At 45.8% G+C, this 23,951-nt stretch overlaps 1 protein-coding gene across 1 annotated transcript in view; it reads right to left on the bottom strand.

Annotated features, from left to right (window-relative positions):
- Positions 1 to 23,597, bottom strand: part of Slc27a2 (solute carrier family 27 member 2) — a 37,105-nt gene extending 13,508 nt beyond the window's left edge. The window contains exons 1-4 of the mRNA XM_051144550.1: positions 22,932 to 23,597; positions 13,765 to 13,974; positions 10,797 to 10,955; positions 8,489 to 8,613 (exon numbers count right to left, since the gene is read on the bottom strand). Of these exons, the coding sequence (XP_051000507.1) occupies positions 8,489 to 8,613; positions 10,797 to 10,955; positions 13,765 to 13,974; positions 22,932 to 23,412 (975 nt within the window). The 5' untranslated portion in view covers positions 23,413 to 23,597. The remainder of the gene's footprint in view (positions 1 to 8,488; positions 8,614 to 10,796; positions 10,956 to 13,764; positions 13,975 to 22,931) is intronic.
- Between the last annotated feature and the right edge of the window lie 354 nt (positions 23,598 to 23,951).

Here is a 23,951-nt window from a genome sequence, read left to right as displayed (position 1 = left end):
CAGTGAAGAACACGGGGGACCCAGCTGGGATGGGGGGACAGTCGGGAGCACTTCACTTAAACCATTAAAGAGCAACAACGCTAAAGACTAGAGAGAAGTCCGGGCCACATCCACCAGGTATGACTGGAGTCACGAGACCTGCTGCGGTTGAATTTACACAATGAGCCGTCTTGAAAGGACAAGAAAGGAAGCAGCAGCAAGCTGGCTCCCAGCTGCTCAGGTGGCCCGGGAGGAAGAGGTTTTGCCGTAAATGAAAATCAGAGAGAAAAAGTTGTTCTGTGTGTAAGGACCTAGGCAAACCTAGTGACATTTTGAGGTGTCTGGGGGGCCATGCTGCTGCCTTCATGTACCTGCACCTGTTAGATGCCTACAGAGATGGCCCGGCCAATGACAATTTTAAGGCGCATGGTGAAGTTTGTAAGGCAAAGTATCTTCACTAGGAGACCATAGCTTGGTGGAAAGGACAGGTAACCAGAGAATGTTTAACTTTTTATTTGTAAAATTGTGCCTTCATTTGAACAGAAAACAACCTGGGACAGCATAGACTGCCAGAAAACAAGAGCTCTCCTCTCTCATCAAATGGAACCTGTTTGCTTAAATCAGCATGGCCCGCTGCGGTGGCAGAGGCGGCGTGGTGGTGGTGGTTCTGCTGCTGTTGCTGCTCTTCCTCCCCCACTTCCTACTCTCCCTTTTCTTGATACAGGGTCTCATTCTGCAGTCCAGGCTGGACTTCAACTTGTAGCAATCCACATGCCTCAGCCTCCTTCTCTCCTGTGGAAGCTACCTTGCCCAGCTCTTTCATTATTTCCAAGAGAAAGGAAGAGAGAGAGAGAGAGAGAGAGAGAGAGAGAGAGAGAGAGAGAGAGAGAGAGAGAGAGAGAGAGAGAGAGAGAGAGAGAGAACACTAGCTGTTGGCCTTCTCTAAGGACTGACTGGCAAACAGAAGACAAAAGAAACTTCAGATTGGTTCCATGGAGAAGGAGCTAGAAGCAGCTCAGGAAACAGCAAGTACAGACTTGCTTTGTAAGAGGCATGATGGGTCAAAGGACTTTAGTGGTGAAGCTCCTTGCAGCTCTCTGGCTAGAGAGGTAAACAGAGACTGCCACTGAAGAAAATGGGTCCCTCCCCTCACGCCATTCTTCTGAGGAGACTGTTAGAGAGTGGTCAGAGGCCTCAAGTCCAAGCGCTTGGAGCGGTTTTGCACCTGTACAAGGCCTGGGTGTTCTGACTGCTTAGAAATACAATCTCTTCATCAGTGTCACGGCTCCACAGGTCACTGTGTGCTCACTCACAGCTACCAGTCAAGAGGTAGATGGTGTGTCCGTTTGTGTTGGCTGCTGTTCTGGAACGCCCATCACCAGTCATTTTCTAACATTAACACTAATTGTAGGGTTCCCCTACCGATAAAATATTTTTCTCAGAAAGAACTGTCTGATTTTCAGAGAGTTCCCTTCCTACTCCCTTTCACGGGAACTCTGAGACTAAAACATTCCAGTAATTGAAAAGTACTTATTTCCACTTGCCAATAACCTGATCTTGGTGCCCACCTGTACTCAGGCCTGCGTGACACCGCAGAGAGGCCTTTCCACGTGTAAACTCAAGACGTTACTCATTCCATGTGCAGCCTGCGCTCACTTCTCCCCCACCCCACATACCTAGTTCACTTCCTTGTTTGCTAGCCCCGCCCCTCTTTCATTAATAGACGCGTCTTCCTTGGAGACCAAACATATCTCTGAAGCCTGCACAGGGCTTGGGCCTGTGTTTTGCAGACAGCACAATCTCTGTGTTTAAACAAGTAACCTGCACCAGGGAGTGCTCAGTAGTAGCCCATGGCTGGGGCATCCGCAGAAGCACAGGGCGAAGGGTGAAGGTGCCTAGGTGTGTGGGCAGCTGGCCAGCCCCACAGGTGCAGCAAGACACCTGTGGGTGGCAGGTAGCTGGGTTTATAATCATAATACCACGGGCTTGGTTTTCACAGTACAGCCCAGGGGATCCTATTACATTAGCAGAGGGATTAACGTTGGAAGGCTAGAAGTGTCCCGGACACATAGGAGATCTGGGAACTTCTAAGAAGCTCTTTTTTTTTTTAAATTTTGTCTTTTGCTCACCTGGAGCTGAGAGTGGCGTGTAACTAACCCTGTACATCCTTCCCTTGGGGATCCGGGTCTTCTTCACCACCCGTGCCTCTTCCTAAGGATGTGACCTGTGGGTCCTTATCTCTATCGTTTCTCAGGCAAACGTACCTGGGACTTAGGTTCCCACTGGGATTTAGTGACTAATCAAAGGTAAGGGGGTCAGGGTGTCCTGGGAGGGAATGCAGGGAACCAGAAAATTAAAGTAAGTAGAGTGTTTTCACAGAGGGCTTGTCTATGTGTCAGCATTTGGTCTCTATTGTCTTACTTAAGTTTCTAAAATCCACCGGGCGAGACAGATCAGGGATTATTTGTCATATATTTAAAAAAAGAAAGAAAAAAAAACAGAGCCCTGGAAAGTTTACAGCAAAGAGCCTGGAGTCACAAAGATAGCAAAAACAACAACAACAACAACAAAAAAAACCCAAAAAACAAAAAACCAAAAAAACCAAAAACGCTGCTCCAAGAATCAAATACGCACCATGTATACACACCATGTATACACACCATGTATACACACCACGTATACACACCACGTAGCTTCAGACGGCATTCTCTTCAGAGACAGGGGGATAAGAAGTTCAAAGTCATCCTCAGACTGCTCAGAGTTTGAGGCCAGAGGCCAGCCTGGGATACATGGGGACCTTTTGAAAGAAAAGAAGAAAAAAAAAAAAAAAAAAAAAAAAAAAAAAAAAAAAAAAGAAGGAAGGAAGGAAGGAAGAGAAAAGAAGAATAAAATGAGGGGAAGAGAGGAAAAGAGTAAATGGCATAAAACCCACTTAGTACTGAAAGACTTCTGAATACAGAACACTGTATTCATTTGGTTTCTCTGTCCCAACCTTTTGCCCTGAGCTTACCGCTCTGAGATAGACACTTATTTTTACTCTTAGTATTTTTTCTTATTTTCACTTTTCTAAACTTAAATGCATACATTTTTATCTTTTGATTCATCAAACTTTACTACCAAATCTTGGATTATAGGACTGTGTAACAAGGCTCAGTTTGAAAATATAACTTAGTGTAAAACAGCCTGACTACACAGCTGGGTACAGAAGTCTAGATGAGCAATGACTTCCGCTAGAATTCTGAAGGCGTCACACCATTGCCTTGTTTTCAGGGCTGCTCTCAGGATCCAAATGTTTTTAGAGAATGAATCCCTCCCATTTAAAATGTATCATGTTGGGCTGAAGAGATGGCTCCGTGGTCAAGAGCACTGGCTGCTCTTCCCGAAGTCCTGAGTTCAATTCCCTGCAAGTGCATGGTGGCTCACAACCATCTATAATGAGATCTGGTGCCCTGTTCTGTCTGATGACCTCTTCTGTCATGCATGTAAATAGAGTACTCATGTACATAAAATAAATAAATCTTTTAAAAAGGTATTATGTTACTTGCTTCTTAGGTTTTGCCTTCCTTGGCCCTACTACATTAGTTTGGATTTCTGTCCTATGTAGTTTAAGGTTGCAATATCTCTTAGTTTAAACAAAATATTTATTTGATATGTATGAGTGTTTTTCCTACATGGATGTATGTGCACCATGTGCATTTCTGGTGCCAGAGGAGGACAGAAAATGATGTGTCAGGACTCCTGGAACTGGAGTTATAGATAGTTGTGAACCACCATGTCGATGCTGGGAATTGAACTCTGGTCCAAATAATCTTAACTGCTGAACTATTGGTCCAATCACCTCTCAGCTCTGTAGATAAAGCAGCGTGTGCGCTTTCCCCCTTGACTTCCTCATTTTTGTGTAACATCCAAGAGGTGAAAGATTTTCATTGTCTTCCAAAACTCCTGAGTCCATGTTCTTTTTTTTTTTTTTTTTTTTTTTTTTTAAAGATTTATTTATTTATTATGTATACAGACTTCGTTATAGATGGCTGTGAGCCAACATGTGGTTGCTGGGAATTGAACTCATGACCTTTGGAAGAACAGTCAGTGCTCTTAATCTCTGAGCCATCTCTCCAGCCACTCCCTGCCCCCACCAGTCCATGTTCTTAACACCCACTGTGCTGTACACAAGGAAGGCTCCACCCGGCTGCCTTCTCCTCCCCTCTGCAGACCCAAGCCCTCTTTAGAAATGCCATCTCCCACCTCACCCTTCCACGGGAGGCTCCTCAGTCACCTGTTGTCACGCTCACATCTGTCATGCTCTGTGTCCCAGGCTACACATTCAGCTCACCTCCTCATGCAGAGCTGTTTGCAGTTCTAACACACATTCTGCCGCTTTCCCTGTCAGCCCAGATCAACCGAAGCACCCTTTCTCTGCCAGGCTGGAGAACTTCCCTGTGCCCATCACAGTGTGTTGCCTCTGGCAAACCTTCCTGATTCTCCCCTCTCTCCCTCTTTCTCCTGTTTTGCCTCTGTTTACTCTGCACCCTGTGTTGGCACATCCCACTCTGTCCTGTTTCTACCAGAATTTGGGTGTTTCAGAAACAAGAAGCGGGCTGGAGAGATGACTCAGAGGTGAAGAGCACTGGCTGCTCTTCCAAAGGTCCTGAGTTCAATTCCCAGCACCCACATGGAGGCTCACAACCACCTATAATGAGATCTGGTGCCCTCTTCTGGTGTGCAGGTGTACATGCAGGTGAAATGCTGTATACATAATAAACAAATACATCTTAAAAAAAAAAAAAAAAAGAAACAAAAAGCTCAGGGTAGAAGAGGCCCGAGAGGTCACCACATATTAAGAACGGGACATCAATAGGGAAGTAAGCTGATGCCTACAGTGCCACCAGCACCCTGTTCATCTCACCTCCCTTCAAAGTATCTTGTGACTCCCAGAATGCTCCTGGCTTCCTTTTCCCTGTCTCTCTGTGCTCTCCTTGGCCACACCTCCCAGAAGATACACAGAATCTCTTTGAGAACCCTTTGCAGTCACTTAGTTCCTGACTAGACGACAGAAACGCTCAGTGTTAGCAACATCTTGAGCTGAAGAAGGGGGATGGAGAGATGGCTCTGCCTTAAGGAGCACTGGCTGCTCTTGCAGAAGACCCAGGTTTGGCCCCCCAGCACCCACGTGGCAGCTCACAACCATCTGTAACTCCAATTATAGGAGATCCGACTTCCCCTTCTGATCCCTGCTGGCACCAGACACACATGTAACGTACAGACATAAGTTCAGGCAAAAAACCACATACACACTAAATAAATAAATCTAAAAAGGAAAAAAATTGAAATTTTTTTTTCCTTAAAGGATACTGTTTTTTAGGCAACTACAATGGCAACATGGGAACGGAACAACTTCACACTGAGGACGGGAAGGAGAGTGATCTTTCATTTAAGTGTATGCTCGGCAGGACAAGGAAGACGACAAAGCATCGACACAGAAGACTCAACTACTGGGAGCCAAATCTGAGCTATGATCCGGAAAACTATGCCCGGGGTCCCGCTCTTCCATGCCCTCTGCTCTACCAGGAAAGCTACTGAACGTGGTTAAGAAGAGGAGAGGACAGCCATAGCAGCCTCCACTTTTCAGTGCTGGCCCTACCTAGAGTCTCTGGATGAGCCATGCCATGCCAAGGGGAGTCTTTTCGCTTGCCAGATCAGTAAGTACCCTTACGACTCAGTACTCAGCGACTCAGTACTTGGCGACTCAGTACTCGGGTTACAGCCTACTCTTCTCAGTGGCTCTGAGGGTGACGCAGTTCCTAATCATGCTGACCCAGAGTTTGTACTGTGAGTTTGAGTTTTTAACTCAGTCTTTTTTGAGAAGTCCTTAGAATTCTTTCATTTTAATTATTATTTTTTTATGTGTGGTGTATTGCCACATAGGCACAGGTGCCAGTAAAACTTTTCTTGACCTCTTTCCTGAGTGCAGAGAATCTGGGTCTCCTATAATGTTCTGTGATTCATAAAGTTCCTCCACTGAGGGCTTTTTGAGATAACCTGGTTCATTCCACAGGATTCTTACATGCAGTCTGTGGACAGGCAGTGCTCAGGGGCAACCCATAGCTGCCAGACCCAGTTAGAGACAAGGGTCTATACACAGACCACACATCATAGCATTTAGTATTTTGAAAGTGTAAAACCCATCATCGTTTTCCAGCATTTGAGATTAGCATTAAGAAAAATGAGGAAGCCGGGCATGGTGGTGCATACCATTAATCCCAGACCTCAGGGAAGCAAAGGCAGGTGGTCTGTGAGTTTGAGGCCAGCCTGGTCTACAGAGTGAGTCCAGGACAGCCAGGGCTACACAGAGAAACCCTGTCTTGAACAAACAAACAAACAAACATGAAATAAAAATAGGGAAAGATCCAAGTGTGTGTGTGTGTGTGTGTGTGTGTACAGCACACATACTGCTGGGTTATAGTAGGTAGGTATGTAATCTGTAGGACCAGGTAAAATATTAATGCTGAAAAATACTCTCAGGGAAAAGGTCCTGCTTTAGCCCATAGATAATTATAACTTTTATGTGTCTGTTCAATTTTCAAAAAAAATTTACAAGTATGTTAAGCCTGAACATTTTGGAAGAAAAAAAATTATTCATTCAACTCAAGCAAATATTTTTTTTTCCCCTAGAGCAAGATCTTAGGATAGAAGTTCAGTAAACAGAATTTGCTGGTGCCCGGGATGCTGGTGTCTAATCTCCATCCTGGGGAGTTGAGAACAAAGCCTTTGCATGGAAAATTCACTAGTGGGAAAAGAAGACAGACAATAATCCTTCAGGTATGAAGGTGTGACAAGTGCCAGGAGACATAGCAACAAGGCGGAATATCAGGATGGGCGGGCTTGGCTATTGTGGGAGGGGCTCCCAGTGAGCAGCACCTAGGCTGACTGGAGTGAGGAAAGGAAGCTGGGTGGAGGAGCAGGAGCAGTGGCTCATTTTCTTTTGCCTTGCCACATAGCTCTGGGTGTGTAAGCTGAATATAACAGATGTTTACCAACAGTGATTAATCAACTCAGTGGTCCTTTGAGTTTGATTTTTTGTTGACTGGATAGCTTAAAGGAATTAAAAGCTGGTGGATGTCCTGTACTGGTCAGTGAAGCGGTTTTCAAAAAGGATCAGATTTGTCTGCTAGAGGATATTTGACAATATCTACAGACATTGTAATTATCATGGGCTAGCGAAGGGCAAGGGAGATATTACGGATATCTTGGGAATGAAGGTCAGAGATGCAACTAAACACTCTGTGTGGGACAGAGTAAGTTCATAAGGCCAAAACTTAGCAGGAGCCAAACAATAGCAATGACACCATTCATTGGAAATCTGATCAGGTCCCAAGGAAGCTGCCAGAGTCGGTGCAAGGGCAGTTCTTGTGAGCAATGCTGTCAATGTTCATGAATAGCTCCAAGCAGGGCAGACCCAAGATCCTTGGAGTTACCTTGAACAGATCTGATTTGCTTCTTTCAAAGCTGGGGTAGATTTATTCATTAAAAAGTACCAAGTAAAAGTTTTCTAAATGAGTCTGGTAGAGAAGGGAGGGCAAGGGATGTTGAGGAGACAAAACCATTAAAAAGTTACAGGGCCCAGAGAAGACAGGGAGCAAGAAACACACACACAACACAAGAGGCAGAGACACAGACAGGAGAAGGGATAAGTGGCTTTTGCCCGGATGGACTCAGATGGGTTAGCATATGACCTGTTATTTGAAGTGGGGTTGGCTGTGGCTTTTCACGAACACAAGGAAGGGGAAGATGTAAAAACATGTAGCAAGACAAAGAATAAAAACCTGGACTAAGATGAATAGTCATTGTTCTCCATTGAGGTCCTTCCACAGGTTACACGTGTTATCAGGCCTGTTAGCACAACAACTAACTGTCATCTAAACAGAAAACTGAGATTGATGAATCAGCAGATGCCTGACCCCGTGCCAGGGAGCCTGGCTATGGCATCGGTTTAAAAGAGATATGTTGGCATAATGTTCTTGCGGGGTGTGTTCAGTTTGCCCTTGTTTACTCAAATGCTGGTTTCTGTACCTCATGATTTGGTTTCAATATGGACATTGGATTGTGATGTTTGTTCTAAGTATCCCCTGTCTCAGGTTTGTGTAAACATGTCACCGCTTGTTCTCTGCATTGCCAATAAAAACTAACGAACCAGTGCTGAACAATAACAGAGAATAGGGTGGGACATCCTGGTGAGTGAAGGGGGGAGAAAGAGGAGGAAGGACGGGATGGAATCACGAGGGGCAGACTGGGAAGCACCAGGAGAAATGAGCTGGACCTGGGGTATGAGTAAAAAAAGCAAGTATAGTGCACAGCATTGTGCTATAGGCTAACAAAATAGATCCTCGTCTCTCTGTGTGGTTATTTGGGTATAGAGCTGGTCAAGGGGTAACCGCTGGTTTATTACAATGATAATTCAACACTAGATATTAACAATCACTCAACACAGATATTAAGACGCGGGGAGTGTTACCTGGGGTGTGTTGCACAGATACCGAAGCAGTTCGCCAATGTACTGAATGACAGTGGCATTGTATTTCCTGCAGTCATCCCAAAACTGGCTGGCTGAAAATTTGCTTCGCAAAGCAAAAGTAGCCCCTATAGAAAAGGCACAGAAAACATCTCTCTAGTTAGAAAAAAAAAATCGAACGCATGGTAAGTACATGTTATAGTTAATGCAAAGTGTTAGGAAGATGTGCTCTCACCCACGTTGAGCCTCCAATCTACAGAAGAGAAGATGCTCGAAAAACCATTCCAATACAATCTGGGTGCTCAAATGAGGGTTATGAGATGGAGGCAGCGAGATCCTTGGAAGGGGATAGAAGGAGAGAAGGGGAGAGGGAGGGAGGGGGGAGGAGGAGATGGGGGAGAGAGACCTGCCACCAGAGCCAAGACTGTATTTCTTGTGTGGCAAGGCAAGGTGTGTGGTTATGTATCAGGGTCTGGAGGTGGTAAGATTCCCCAGACTATTTCCTCACCCAATCAATCGTAAGGGTCTTTAAAAAGGAAGAAAAGTAAATGGGGGAGTTGGAGGATATGCTTTGAAGATGGCAGCCTCTAAAAGTGGGGAAGCCTGGGACACGGGTCCCAGCATCCAGAGGGAGCGCAGCCTGGAAGCTTAGGGCTTCTGACTTCCAGAACAATGAGAAAACCAATTTGTGCTGCTGGAAGCCATTGAGCTTCTGGCAATTTGTTACAGTAGCAACAGGAAGCCCTGCTCCCCCGCCCCCACCCCCCACTTTTCATGTTATTCACTTAGTGTGTTGAAAAGAGACTTTCAAAAATATATTTCTCCTTTTGCCTGTATTGTGGTGCTGAAGGTCTTATTTGTCTGTTTCAGAGCCCCAACTGGTCTGTTCTTGAGGACCCAGGAGTATGCCTATGCTCAGCAGCTTCCCCTCCTGAAGGGCGGGTCTGATGCCAGGCAAGGCATTCAGAGAAAAAAGAATAGAGAAAAGAGAGAAATGGATGCTTGGACCATGAGTTCTAGTTCAAGATGCTATAAAAAAAATGATCATAGTCAGGCTAGCTTACATTAAAAATAATGATTTCTCCCAGTTTTGGAGGATATCAGGGTCAAAAGCAAGGCACAAGCAAGTCTACAAAGGGCATTGTTTCTTGTCTGGGGATGACTATCCTGTCTTCACTGCCTTTTAAGGGGGAGTGCAGAGCCAGCAAGGAGACTGTCTACTAGACCTGCTTATCAAGACAGCAATCCAGTGTTCCAAAGCTGCACACATGTGGCCTAACACGTGCAAGGGCCCTGCCTTTAAGACTATCCTACCAGGGCTCAGAATCACAAACATTCAACTTATCTCAAACACACACACACACACCCACACACACACACACACACACACACACACACACACACACACACTCACACACAGACACAGAGACACACACATGAATGTATGTATATATGTGCTCCATATATTTTTAAAAGATTTATTATAATGTATGCAGTGCTCTGTCTACATGTATACATGCACACCAGAAGAGAGCACCAGATCTCATTATAAATGGCTGGGAGCCACCATGTAGTTGCTGGGAATTGAACTCAGGACCTCTGGAAGAGCAGCTAGTGCTCTTAACCTCTGAGCCATCTCTCCAGCCCCTAGTTCTAGATATTTTACTTCAAATAAACGTGTCTATCTTAAAGGCTTATTTAAAACAAAATGTCACATTGGAGAAGAGTTGAGTTATTTACTTCAGTGAAAGAATAAGGACTAGTTTTCTCAAAAAGAGAGATATGGGGCTGAACCTCCATGGGTAAAAGCAACATAAATTCCCCTGGAGGGACAGACAATGCCAACTCATATTTGGATGGTGATGTTTGAGAAGGGAGGGGAGCTGATGGCAGGTCAGCTAGCCTGACTGCCACCAGGAAGCTGTGGAAATAGAATGGAGAAAGAATAAGGACAGTGGGGAGAGACACTTGAGTCAGACGCTGATGGAGAGTGACACGCAAGCTTCTGAAGTCGGAGAACTATTTACAGAACCTAAGAATCCTGGGTAAAGGCATAAATTATTTTACAGGAATTCTTCCTAGATATATTGAACAGTTAAGGCACAATGAAATAGAAATTAATTTAGACTAATTAACTTCATGATGTGAACCACGTGACGTGTGCTCATGATGCGTGAACCACAACGCCTTAGGGTCAATGCAGAAGCAAATACTATTTCCGGTACACAGGAAAGTAGCCAGGTTTGTTTTTCCCTTTGAGTAGGTGTGAGTGTGTGACAACTCCTGATGCCTGGAGAGAAACTGAACTTACCAGCCACGATGCATCCATGGAGGCCAATCATAAATGCTGCGCTGTGGTATAAGGGCATAGTGGTGTAGATGACATCATGGGCCTTAATTCCACTTGCCATAGCAAGGCCGGTTGCGTACCACAAGCGATGGTGATTGATGGTTGCAGCTTTTGGAAGACCTTTGCAGAGACACAAGAGAAGGCATCAGTGAGTTGGGTTGGCCATTTACGGCACGGGAGTGAGCTCTGGTGTATAAAATTCCTTCACACTGTGCTGGGAGAATGGCATGAGGAAGGTTGGGGGGGCGGGATGAGCAATCAGACACGCATGTCTTTTTTAATTCCTGAAAACCACCAGAGAGTAAATAATTTAGGTTTTGTGGGGTCATATGGTGACTGTTGGGCTGACTCATCTCTGCTAGTGTGCTGAAAGCAACTGTGCGCATACGTAAAGGCCCCAGTGAAGGACATGTTCCGAGGACATGTGGAGGCTGTATTTGGTTTTTAAGGTACAGTTTGCCGCCGAGTCTTGAGACAGGCAGATGACAGTAATGACTTGAAGAGATTGGATCCCTATTTTGGGCTCACTACTTTGTAAGGCATTTTTTTTTTTAAATTTCAATTTTTTCAATAAATTTTTCAATAAATCAAACCACCTTATCCAAGTCACAATGAAGAAACTAAGTTTCAGAGACTCAATAGTGCAGACCACTAAACTAAGCCATTATCCTTGGTAATGACATGTAATTGTCAATTCTATTCAAAACACAAATATAGAGTACTTTTTTTGGGAAGATCTGTCCACATTTATAGACTTCCCTTGTGTATCGAGTCATTGATTCCCCCGCTGCCTCGCATCTGTTACATGAGTAATGTTATGATTTATTTATGTATTGCTACTTCAAGTGATACCATCGTGACTTACCTGTTCACATGGCAATTCACACCATGAAATGATGTCACAGGACAAAAACCATATGTTTGTAATCTGAGCACATAAAGCATACATTGTCAGTTGTGAGGGGGATCCCCACTCACCCCCTGGCCTGCAAAACACGAGACTGTTTCCTCATCGCCTTGCCAATGAAAGGGTAAACACTGGGCTCCCTGCCAATCTGAGAGGTATAAATGGTCTCTGCTGTAGCTTTAGTGTGTTAAACTAAGCACACTTGCATTTCCCCAATAATAATTTTCACAATTAAAAGACTTTCTTTTCTTTTTTAAAAATTTTTATTAATTTATTCAGATTACAACACAATTGTTATGCTATGCTTGTATCTTCCCTCCGTCCAGCTTTCACCCTATTCCCCTCTCCTAGGTCTAAGACCGAGGGGGACCTCCTCCCTCACTATTCTTTTTCTTTCTTTCTTTCTTTCTTTTTTTGATTTTTTGCTTTTTCTAGGGCAGAGTTTCTCTGTGTGACTTTGGCTGTCCTGGACTCACTTTGTAGACCAGGCTGGCCTCGAACTCTCATCGATCCACCCGCCTCTGCCTCCTGAGTGCTGGGATTAAAGACGTGTGCCACCACGCCTAGCTAAAAGACTTCCCTTTCAAAGTATGCTTTCCTGCTCCTCACAGACGATGGGGTTAGCGGTGAGGCTGAAATCACTACTTAGGGGCTGAGCTAGAGCTCAAGACCCAAGGAGGTGACTCTAAGTTGTGATGAGGAAGGCGGGGTTCCCAGGGCTCAGCACTTGGCCAAGCATTGCTCGTACAACAATTAGTTCTGTGAAAAGCAAGCCAGCCATCACTCTAAACACAACTCCAAACTCATTTAATTAGTCAGTGCTGCAGGGCACTGATCTAATGGTAATGCCCTGTCCGATACTAACATTGGGAAATACAAGAAACCATTAACAAATCAACCGTATTCACGATAAAAAAGAATCGTTTGAATAGTAAAAGTTGCATTTTTTAAAGAATTCAGCTTCTGTGCTTTGAGTACTTTCAGAACTCTCTTAATTTAAGATTTTACATTAATCAATAAATCAAGAAGAATATTTTGTAACCATTACATACTTTTGTGCTACTGATTTCCTGTGAGGAATAGAGAAAACACTTTGCTCTCTCACTGCTTAGATGGACTCATTTAATTACTTTATACAAGAGTAATATGCAAAGATTTCATCCACAGATTAAAAAAAAAAAACAGCAAAATATACACCAGTCAGACTGTTTTCCTGTTAAATACCAATGCTGAATTATGCGATTAATTTTTGGAGTGCTAGGAAACACTCCTGAATGTAAGTTTTCCATTTCCTTGCAAAACTTGCACGGTGAAGAAGTTCCATACTTTCCAGTGTTAGGATTGGATTTCCCCATCACTAACTAAAAGCTAATTTCTTTTCAGTTATAATCCAAGTTTACAACCTCATCTAAGCAGTCTATTATTCTTATGACATGAGGTAGAAGTCCCATGTATTAAGGCAGTGTCTGCGCGCAGTGGACACACAGTTGGTTACTTATGACATCCATCTTTCTGTTGGTAGGACGATTTGGAAAACTGATGAATAAAAGCTTACACACATCACGTTACTGGCATAGGCTTTACTATGCCTTTCCAAGCTTCTTTTTATTATCTATTTAAAGTAAACATTCAGTAAAAAAAAAAAAAGAAAAAGACTGGTATGTGCCATTTATATTTATTACATATTATATTTGAATTCTGGATATAAAAGGATCAAAATACTATAAGCATTAAAAATTTCTGGACACATTCAGGACCTCAACTATTTTTTTTTTATATAAAAAAGTTGTTAGTTAACTGTTTATATGTTTTAGAGCAACTGAGTGGGTGTGTGTGTAGAGCCGGGGAAAAGCAAATAAGATCATGTGTGATGAAGTAAGATTAGTTTTCACAGGTAAAGATCTAAATTCTCTAAAGTATTAGTGATAACCTTTGCTAGAGAAACAGCAGATTTGAAAGGTCAGGCGGGCGGTTAGCCCCTTCAGGACAGGCCCCGGGTCTTGGAAATCCTTGCTTATTTACCTGTGGTACCTGACGTATAAATGTACACCGCCGGTGTGGCAAAAGTGACCTCAGACCTCCATGACTCCGGGGTGGGTTCCGCTGACACTCCGTCCACTTTGTCCAGCAGTATGTCCACGCCATTTGTGTTAGAAGTTCTGCTTACGTAAAAGACGGACACGCCATCCTTTTTCAGGGCTGGCAGAACCTCCTCAACAGCTTCTTGGAGCTCTTGAATTAGTGGGGAAAAGCCAAGCAAACCACATTAGCTGATTAAACATGTACGGAGTGACATAAACTTCATGAAATGTTGCGCCAACCTATATCTTGCTAAAATGTATGGATACGAGTGGTGCTTACAGCTATACATTTTTTTTTTTCTTTTTGAGACAGTGTTTCACTATGAAGTCCTGGCTGCCCTAGAACACGATATGTAGATCAGGCTGGACTCAAACCCCCAGAGAGTCACCTGCTTCTGCCTCCCCAGGGGTGGCATTAAAGGTGTGTGCCGACATGCCTCCCTGGTTATGGATTTTAATATGGAATTTGATGTTTTTAAAAGTGGGTGCACATGCGCACGCATGCACACACACACACACACACACACACACACACACACACACACACACACACACACACCAAGCACAGCAGATGGTTGGTAGATGCTATCACAGAAATGGGCATTGTGCAAAACCAAACATTAAGTGTATGTCACTGAAATACTAATACAGAGAAACAGGCATTTCCAGAACATGCCACACACTAAAGGCCATCATTGTTACAATATCTATATCACAGGCGAGTGTTCAGGTATCACAAACAAATCTATTTTTTCCATGGGTTGGGTAAAAAAAAAAAAAAAAGGTCTGACTTAATATGCAAACCTTACTTCACACTTCCTACTTTGATTATGTGCCCTCAATCTACAAAATAAAACACCTTTTGGGCTTACCTGTCCTGAATAGTATTAACTGAAGTAAGCATGCATATTTTTTTTTTTTTTTTAGTTTTTATTAATTTATTCTTGTTACATCTCAATGGTTATCCCATCCCTTGTATCCTCCCATTCTTCCCTCCCATTTTCCCTTATTCCCCTCCCCTATGACTGTGACTGAGGGGGATTACCTCCCCCTGTATATGCTCATAGGGTATCAAGTCTCTTCTTGGCAACCTGCCATCCTTCCTCTGAGTGCCACCAGGTCTCCCCCTCCAGGGGACATGGTCAAATATGAGGCACCAGAGTTTGTGTGAAAGTCATATCCCACTCTCCACTCAACTGTGGAGAATATTCTGTCCATTGGCTAGATCTGGGTAGGGCTTTAAAGTTTATTGCCTGTATTGTCCTTGGCTGGTGCCTTAGTTTGAGCAGGATCCCTGGGCCCAAATCTGCCTATCATAATGTTCTTCTTGTAGGTTGCATATTATTTTTTTTTAAAGACTTGCTTGTAGTCATTTTATGTGTATGGGTGTCTTGCTTGCGTGTGTGCATATGTACCGCACACATGCCTGCTGTCTGTAGAGGCTGGAACAGGGTATTGGATTCCCTGGAACTGGAGTTGCAAGCACTTGCTTCCTGACTAGTCTCGTCGCTGTCAGTCTCTCTCTGCTTCCAGTACACGGGCTTTACTACCGCTCACTGTCCAGCGGCCCTCCTCCCCCATTCACAGTTCTGCAGTGGTTGCACATCCCTTAGGATGGAGCCCGTTCTCCTCACTGGGAGCTGCGCAGGGGCCCCATGGTCTCATCCCTGACTCTGATTGCTTGCTTCTGCCCCTTTCCTCTACTCACATACCCCATGCGAAGGCCCTATTCAACGTGCTTGCATTTAATAACCCGCGTCCTGGCCATCCCACTTGCTTAAAATGGCCTTTCATCCCCAGTCACTTAAAAATCCTTCGTCCTCCCTCAAGGCAGCCTAGGGGCAAGCCTCTTCTGCCACCTTCACTTCTGGCTCCCACACAGGTCTGAGCACACCTGTCCCACGATGTTTAGTGCACAGTGTGACAGATTCACATCCAGTCAACTGTGAAATCCCGGCAATTAAGGGATCATAACTTCTTGTACAGAGGACGGCTTCAACTCAGAGGACCAGGAACAAGTTGAAACTGATTACTTGAGAGGATTTGCAACTTGGAATACTTTGAGTGGATAAGCTTTTAATAAAGTAAAACGAAATGACTTCTGTATACGAGAGCTCTCTGCAGGCACTTGGCCTATGGTCCTTTTCTTTGAAAGAAAGGGTAGTAGCCATGGCCTCTGCCCTGTATGATTTATATGGCGTCACCTCGAGTCTTGCTCGAGTCACTAGAGGAGTCTTCCCTCCCCCGAGTTAAAGCTACTGATGTGAAGACTGGAATATAAAACCCTGTGTTTGAATGGTACCTGTTGGCTATGTAGTTGACATGACAACCAACTAGGGCACACAAACTCAAATAAATCCATTTGTCACAGCCTGAGTCCCTCTGGACTGGGAAGCTGAAGTTTGTAGGGGTTGTTTTGGGGGGCTGACCCTGTGGGGTGACCAGGAGAAGTAGATTTGATAGAGGCAGCTATTGAACCAATACAGTCACAGCAGCGGCATCTCCAGCAGGTCCTCACTGGGACCTGAAATGGGACTTCAGCATTGTCTCAAATTAAGGGAGCTGAGCCCAGCCTCTAGGCTTTCCTGTCAGCCAATCAGGCTGGCTCACTCACTGAATGCGCTCCGACTGGGGGTGTGGCTCTTTAACTAAACCAGGTCCTGGAAAGGGTCTCAGCTGAGAGTCCCTAGCAGCTTAGGAAGGGGTACCCAAGGCCAGAAGGAGTCAACAAGTGGCATTGCCACAGCATCTGCCATGCCTGTCATCCTCAGGCAGACAAGTGTTACATTTCTCATTTGTCTAAACTGTTTTTGTAAGGTGGCCTTACATACATTACATTGAGATGTAGGGACATTCTTGTAGCCTCATTTCTACAAGTGGACTGGGACACACTAAATAAAAACAATTATGACTGGTCGCTCAGAATTCCAATGTCTTTGCATTTGCCTCGTGGTTTAAGTTTTGACAAAGTGACTTTGCCTTGTAGAAGGGGGTGTCCTCTTGCCTTGCTCTGTGTGTGTTCAAGCATGTGGACTCCCAGTATGAGTAACAGGCAATCATGGTGTATCCCGATGGCCAGAACAGCTCAGGCTTCATTGAAAGCCAGGGAAGGTGAAGAGGGAGCTGGAAGGCTGCGGAATAGATCTGGCAGTTCCTCTTTGGTCTAGGTTTACACTGTAGAGGGAAATATTCGCTCCCCGAGAAAGCAGCGTGTGCTGGGTGGTGGGACACTAAGCGATGGGCAGGAGATGAGCACATGGCTAGCAGTGTTTGCTGTGTAAGTGTGAAGACTGGAGTTCGGATCCCAGCACCCACGTAAAAGTCAGGCAGGGTCCCATCCACTCTTGTAACCCTAGAGCTTGGGGAAGTGGCTGGGGTGGAGATAGGAGGATGCCTATGGCTTGCTGGCTGCCAGTCAATGAGTTCCAAGTTTCAGCTGCCCTAGAGGTGACAGAGGTGGGCAGTCAATACCACACACCACAAACACACACACAAACACCATCCACAGAGAGGTGGGGGAGTGGGGGGTAGGAGTGGGGAGAGGGGAGAGATGGAGAGAAGAGGAGAGGGAGGAAGGGAGGGAGGGAGGGAGGGAGAGAGAGGGAGAGAGAGGGAGAGAGAGAGAGAGAGAGAGAGAGAGAGAGAGAGAGAGAGAGAGAGAGAAGGATCAAGTGATTTCAGATCTTAAGAGAAAAGTCTCAAAAACCACATAGAGGCAAAGGCAGGCGAGTTGCTGACTTTGAGGCCAGCCAGGGCTACATAGCAAGACCTTGTCTCAAAAACTATAACAAAACAAAAAATTAAGTTGTATACTAGTTCCCACCAACCCCCTCTCTTTTGAAGAAAGAAGAAAATATCCATGGAAAGCAGAAAGAAAGGAGGCGGAGGAACTCAATCCACACTCCCCGTCCTGGGCAGAGCCAGCCAGCGCTAAAGCTCAGTCTGAAGCTTCACAACAGGAGACAGACATGCACTCTAGCAGCCTGCTGTGCCACTGCGAGGGTGCTGGAAGACATGACCCACTAAGTTAGCTAAAAGATCCCAAAAGTGCTGACAGATAAGTCCACAGAAAGGACGCAGGGACAAAGGTGTGATGGGTGTGAGGCAGCTGAGCCGGGTCACTCAGGGTGAGGATTTGTGTCTTTCCAATTTCATTCAGAAAAATAAGGGACACATTTCAAAGTGGTGCTAACATACTCCCCAAACAGCTGTTGAAGCGCCTGAGGCTCGCATTGCTAGCAGTAGTTTGGAGTGGTAGTGACCACTCATTGTCAGCTGTACAATATGCTGCATATTAGAACCCTTTTCTGTCACGGACACGCCTCCTTTCCTTCCCACACAAAGCACTCACCCTAGGTAAAAAGGTGCTCTCTTCCGGTTAAAAAGTCTAATGGGCACAAATAAAAATTTAACAGAGAGCCATATTCCATCTTACATTTGTGCCATTAATTTGCTTGGGTTTAGTTTTCATCTTTCTCTCTCTCTTTTTTTTTTTGGTTTTTTGAGACAGGGTTTCTCTGTGTAGCCTTGGCTGTCCTGGACTTGCTTTGTAGACCAGGCTGGCCTCGAACTCACAGCAATCTGCCTGCCTCTGCCTCCCGAGTGCTAGGATTAAAGGCATGCGCCACCACCGCCTGGCTCCATCTTTCTCAATTAAAGCTATTGTTCTCTAGTCAGGCCCCAGATAAAGGAAGGACACTTCCTATCATGAGATGACCAGGTCACACACCAGGCACCGTGTGACAACGAACATCTGACGTAAGCAGCCACCACACGTGTCTATTAAGCATCTATATTCTTATTTACCAGTCTTCTGGGAAGCTCTTTCAAATGCTGGCTGTTCATATTTCATTATCCAGAGAACTGTTAAGCCTTCTCCTTCAGATTTTGTAACACAAACAGCCGATTGAGAGATTTCTCTGTTTTAACCTCTCTCCTGTCCTCCTGTTTCTAAACAAAATGAACTCATTCCTATATATGCTAGAAATACACTAGTTTTTCTCTGGAATGAAGCTATATAACTCCCACCCCCCTTTGCAAACTTTAGTTATAAGCAGGGGGAGAAGACACATGTTTAAGAACACCAAGCTAGCTCTCCATTCAGACCCTGGGCTACTGGGCCAGGAATCTCACTTCCTGAAGATACTACTCACTTGGTGTGTGAGTTTAGGTCATTGTACAGGGCCTTCCAGAATCTGGTCACAGATCTCAGTGTGGTCCCAGTCCATCTATGCTCACCACCTGTTCCCCCTCTGCTGTGAGATGCGGAGAGGGCACATATGCTTTACTGCCGGAGGGGCTGGACAGAAGGGTTTATTAGCAGAGCCTTTGGGTGGGAGGTCTGAGGCTGAGCCTGGGGTGACTGAATTGAAACAGCTTTTCTCACACTGAGACGCATTTGACTGTGGCACATCACGCCTTCAGGCTCATCTCAGTGGATCTCAAGCCTCCGGAAAGAAAACCTGCTATAACCCGCCAGAATGGTAGCACTCTTCAATTCAACAAAGATGTGTTTAATGCCTTCTGTGTGATCTCATCCTCAAGACAAAGTGCACTGAGGCAACTGAAGCAGAAAGTGAGGAAATAATCAGGGTTGAGAGACTCTCCTTGTTGTGGAGCAGAGAAGCTGTCTCTTCCCAGACAACCAGCAGTTCCTGGGGAGGGTCTTGGAAGGGTCACATGCTTTCTGGGCAGGATGTGGGGGGAAAGAGGAACCTTTATTCACGACCTCTGGGAATGTAAACCAGTAAAGCCATTATGGAAACCGGTATGGAGTTGTCTCAAAAAAAAAAAAAAATAGAATTACTATATGACCCAGATCTTCCCCTCCTGGGAATCTGCTCACAGGGGCACCTGCACTGCCAAGCTCGCTGCTACATGATTCATAGCAGCAGGAGTGGAGCCAGCCTAGACACCCATCCCTGGGTTAGCGGACAGCGAGAACGTAACTCTGAAGCAACAGAACTGTACTCAGCTGGACTGAAGAGCGAAACCGTGAAACCTGCAGGGGAATGCATGGAACTGGAAGTGCTAAGTGAGACAACTCAGACTCAGAAAGATAAAAATTACATGTTCTCTCCCACATTTGGATTTGTGTGTGTGTGTGTGTGTGTGTGTGTGTACACACAAGATCTTGAGAGGGGGAAAGGACGAGGAAGGGGAATTAGGACACAAGCAGAAAGGAGACTATGGGTGGCAATGAAAGGGGACAAGCCAGTGTCACAGAGACAGCAGAGAAGAAGAGAAGAGAATCAACATTTTTTTTTTTTTTCTGAGACAGACTCTCACAACATAGTCCGAGCTGGCCTGGAATTTGCCATGTAGACGGATTAGCCTTGGACTCACATAGGCCTTTTAAGTGATGCGATTAAGGTGTGCATCACCAGGCCCCGTCTACAAAACCAAAATTTAAATAAAGATGTCATAACTAAACCTAATATTATATATGCTAATTAGCATCAAAAGAAAACCAATTCACCTTACTGTACCAAACTCAGACTGCTGGTCAATGAACAAGCGCCCTGGGAGTGGGGGGAGGGGGAAATCTGGGTGTGTCTCTAGGTCTTTGTTGCTGTCTATCCACACAGACCTGGGCAAGGGATGCCCTCTTCCAGGCCTCCGTTTGGTTGGCTATAAAATGAGTGGAATTCTGAGTCTCAAAGACTAGCCCTCAGATCATCTGTGGCTGAGGTAGGGCTGGTCTGCTCCCATTGAGATCCTGTTAAGCTTAGGGACGAGGTTTTGGAATCTGTCTTTTAAAATAATAAAATTCTTGTGCTTGCTGAAGTTTCTTTTTATAAACTTTTTGTGGGCCTAAACATGTTAAAGTGAAAGCCTTCCAGTATGTCCAAGGTCCTGCCTTATCCAAACAGTCCTAAGAATCAGCCCACTCGGCACTTTTCCACTTGGGCCCATCTACTCAGCTCCAGACTTTGGACTCTGGTAACTTTACAGAAACTGTTCCAGGTCAGAGTGTATAATGTACAAAGGTGCCTCTGTTATTTGGAGAAACAACATGTTTTCAGATGCGTGGCCTTTCTCAAAGGTTAGTTTGCACATTTCCACATGGCACAGCTACCTAAACACGCAACTTTGGACTCTGTCTTTTGCTCTCTCAGGAACTTTTTTAGGTCAGAGTGTAACTCCGTGTCGTGTAAAAAGAACTCTCAGGGATTCAGAGAAAATGGGACACTTTCATTTTTAAACCGTTTCTCATTTCAATGCTAGTGATAGGTTTAGGGTCACTGGCCAGTTAGAGTCGAGTCTGATGTGAACGTAGGAATTTCAGTGTTTATCCATGTAGTCATGTGCCAGGCCATGGCTATCTGCTCGAGGCAGGAGGTACTGGTCCAGCACCCCTAATTTGAAAGTTGAAGTGGTCCAAAATTCTGTTTCCTTGAGCGTGGTCATGACTCTGCAGCACCACAGCGTGTAGCTTTGTTCTTTGTACAGCGTTATTGAGTATACTGTATAAACTTAACTTCACGCTAAGGCAATATGGCGTATGTGGAACACAAGCAAACTCTCGAGACTTGGACTGCATCCTTATGGTGGCCCGTGATATATATGTAAAATATTCCAAAAAATCTGAAACCTGGACACTTCTGGTTCATTTCAGACCAGAGAGATCCAGCCTATATAGGTATTGTAGCTGTGTTTCTGGCTCTATTATAAAACCAAAGCCAATCAATCACTTCAGTCTCTTTGTCAGTTAAACTTGTAAGCACCATGATGTCCCCCCCCCAGTGGAATGGAGTGCGTGGGGGGGTGGTCTATGCAGGAGGTGCTTCCTGGGGCAGAGCACAGGTCAATGCCCTAATGACTTCGCTCTAAGAAGGCAACAGGCTTGCCAGAGCCTTCCAGTTCTGAATCATGAAGTCTTTAGAGAGCCTTTTGAAATGTCTTTAAAGGACCAGGCCCTTAGCATAGTTTGTTGCCTTTAAAATAATCTCTCCACCTGTAAGCTTTTGTTTGAAGCCTCTGCTTTTTCGTATGATGGATTTTATGTCATGTGCAACAGGCTTACAGACTTTCTGGTGTCTTAGAGGTAAATGGACATTTTGACTTCTGGGGGCTCTAGGCAAACGGCTTCGTTTCCTTATGATTTTTTTTTCATATGTTGTTATGGCTGACCCTCCCTCATTGCTGAGCTAGGAACGGAAGGGTTGGGCAGATAGATTCCTGACTCTCTGGAGCCCTAAAATGTACATCTGTGGAGAGGATGGCACTAGATAAGAAAGAGCGTGGGGTTTGAAGATGAATCTAGGCTAGACATTTTGCTTCCGTTTCCTCAATTATACAGCGGAGGCACGATCTTTAATTTAGCAGAATATTAAAACCATCCATCACAGTGTTTGGCACACGTGGACTTCTAGATTCCCTCATCTTCTGTCTCGACGTTAATGTCTTTCTAGTGTACCCTGGCCTAGGCCCCTCCTTGCTGGCTGTGAGAAGCAGCCGGATACCAGGGTGGAGTTCAGAGACTAACTGTTGAGAGCAGGGGACATATGTGAAATGACAGGGATCAGAAGTGACTTTCCTATGACTGGAAGTCTAGCAAGGTCTACAGGCAGGGTCCATTGCAGTTCTCATTCAAGACTCTGAATTTTAACGTAAATGTTTTAAGTACTGACTAGAGGAACGGGCTTGGAGGTGGATCCCTCTGGTTAACCCCAAGTCTTCTTGAGACTGAGGGCAAGAAGCTTTGGATCTCTGGGCTGCTCCGGTTTCATTTTCTAAGTTTCATAATAACCTCTATATGTTGTGAGGATTAAAAGCAATATTGTGCATATACAGTGGTCCCCTGGATAAATATTGGGGGTGGGGGGTGGGAATTGCCTCATGCAGAACATGGGTACACATTTTTTTCTTGTGTTGTCTCTCAACAACACAGCATAAGAGCCAGTCAGTGGCTTAGTACTCAACATGGTGTTGGGTATTTGTAAGTAATCTGGACCCCACACTTGGTGATCCTAAAGATTATTAATGAGCGTCATACACCCTGAACTGACCTCTTTTCCCTCCTTCCCGGCCTCCCACCACACTGTGGCCCCGCAGCCAAGTCAAGTCTACTCCCCTCAGGCCTAGGGCCAGCGGTCTGTAGCTCACCTGGGGAGGCCAGCAGCACCTTCGCCCCGCAGCATTGGAAACAGTGCAGCAGAGACTTGGCACGGATGTTGTAGTTGAGGCACGACATGGGACAGCCCAGTTTGAGCAGTCCCAGCCAGAGCCACACGTAGGCCGGCTCATTGCCCATGAAGAGGGCCACGCAATCCCCCTGTCGCAGGCCCAGTTGGTCGTGCAGCGCCCGCGCAACTTGGTTGCTGCGCCGATCCACCTGGGCATAGGTGAGCGTGTCGTCGCGGAACAGCAGGAAAGGCTTGTGCGGGGTCTGATGCACTCGCTCTAGGAAGACCTGCAGGATAGTGCGCACCGGCCGCCGCTGCCGGTAGCTGCGTATCCGCCGGGCCAAGTTGGCCACCCGCAGGAAGTACCGCACATCCTGGAGGAGGTAGGGGTAGCAGCAGGTGAACAGTAGAGGCAGCAGCAGCAGCCCCGCCAGGCCCGTGTAGAGCACCGGCAGCAGCATGGCGGCAGCTGAGGGGTCCCCGGTCCCCGCCGGGGCCGAGGGAGCGCTGGAGGAGTGCAGCTCGGCGGCGGGCGGGCGATGAGCTGAGCGGGAGCTGGCGACTAGGCTGGGCCACCGGACGCGCTGCGACTGCGGGTGGCAGCTCCGCTGCAGGTGCTCGCGGCGTGCGCCGCTGTGCGGGCGGGACGGCCGTGGGTCCCGCCCCTCGTGGGGTGCCTCGTGCGCTCAGGGGACCACCCCTGCCAGCCTGGGTGGCCTAGGACTCGGAAACACTTGTGTTCAGGGGCTGGAGTCAGGTGAGATTCGGTCCTCCGCAATTGATGCTAAGCGCACGTTGAAAAGGTCGGAGGCGGCGACTCAGACGTGGGGCTGTTGTTAGTTACTCTTATCACACAGCGCCTTTGTTTAATCAAGTACCTTATGAACGCACGCACCTATTATCAACCCTGTTATTAACAGCGGGCGTCAGGTGCCAACACCAACCCAGAGTCCCACCTCCTCTCCTCGGTCCCAAAGGCTTTCCGCCAGATCTTTCTTTG

This window comes from Acomys russatus, chromosome 4, assembly GCF_903995435.1.
Source record: "Acomys russatus chromosome 4, mAcoRus1.1, whole genome shotgun sequence".
Classification (NCBI taxonomy): Eukaryota; Metazoa; Chordata; class Mammalia; order Rodentia; family Muridae; genus Acomys; species Acomys russatus.
Note: the sequence above shows the minus strand (reverse complement) of the source record. Positions and strands in the feature narration are given on the sequence as shown.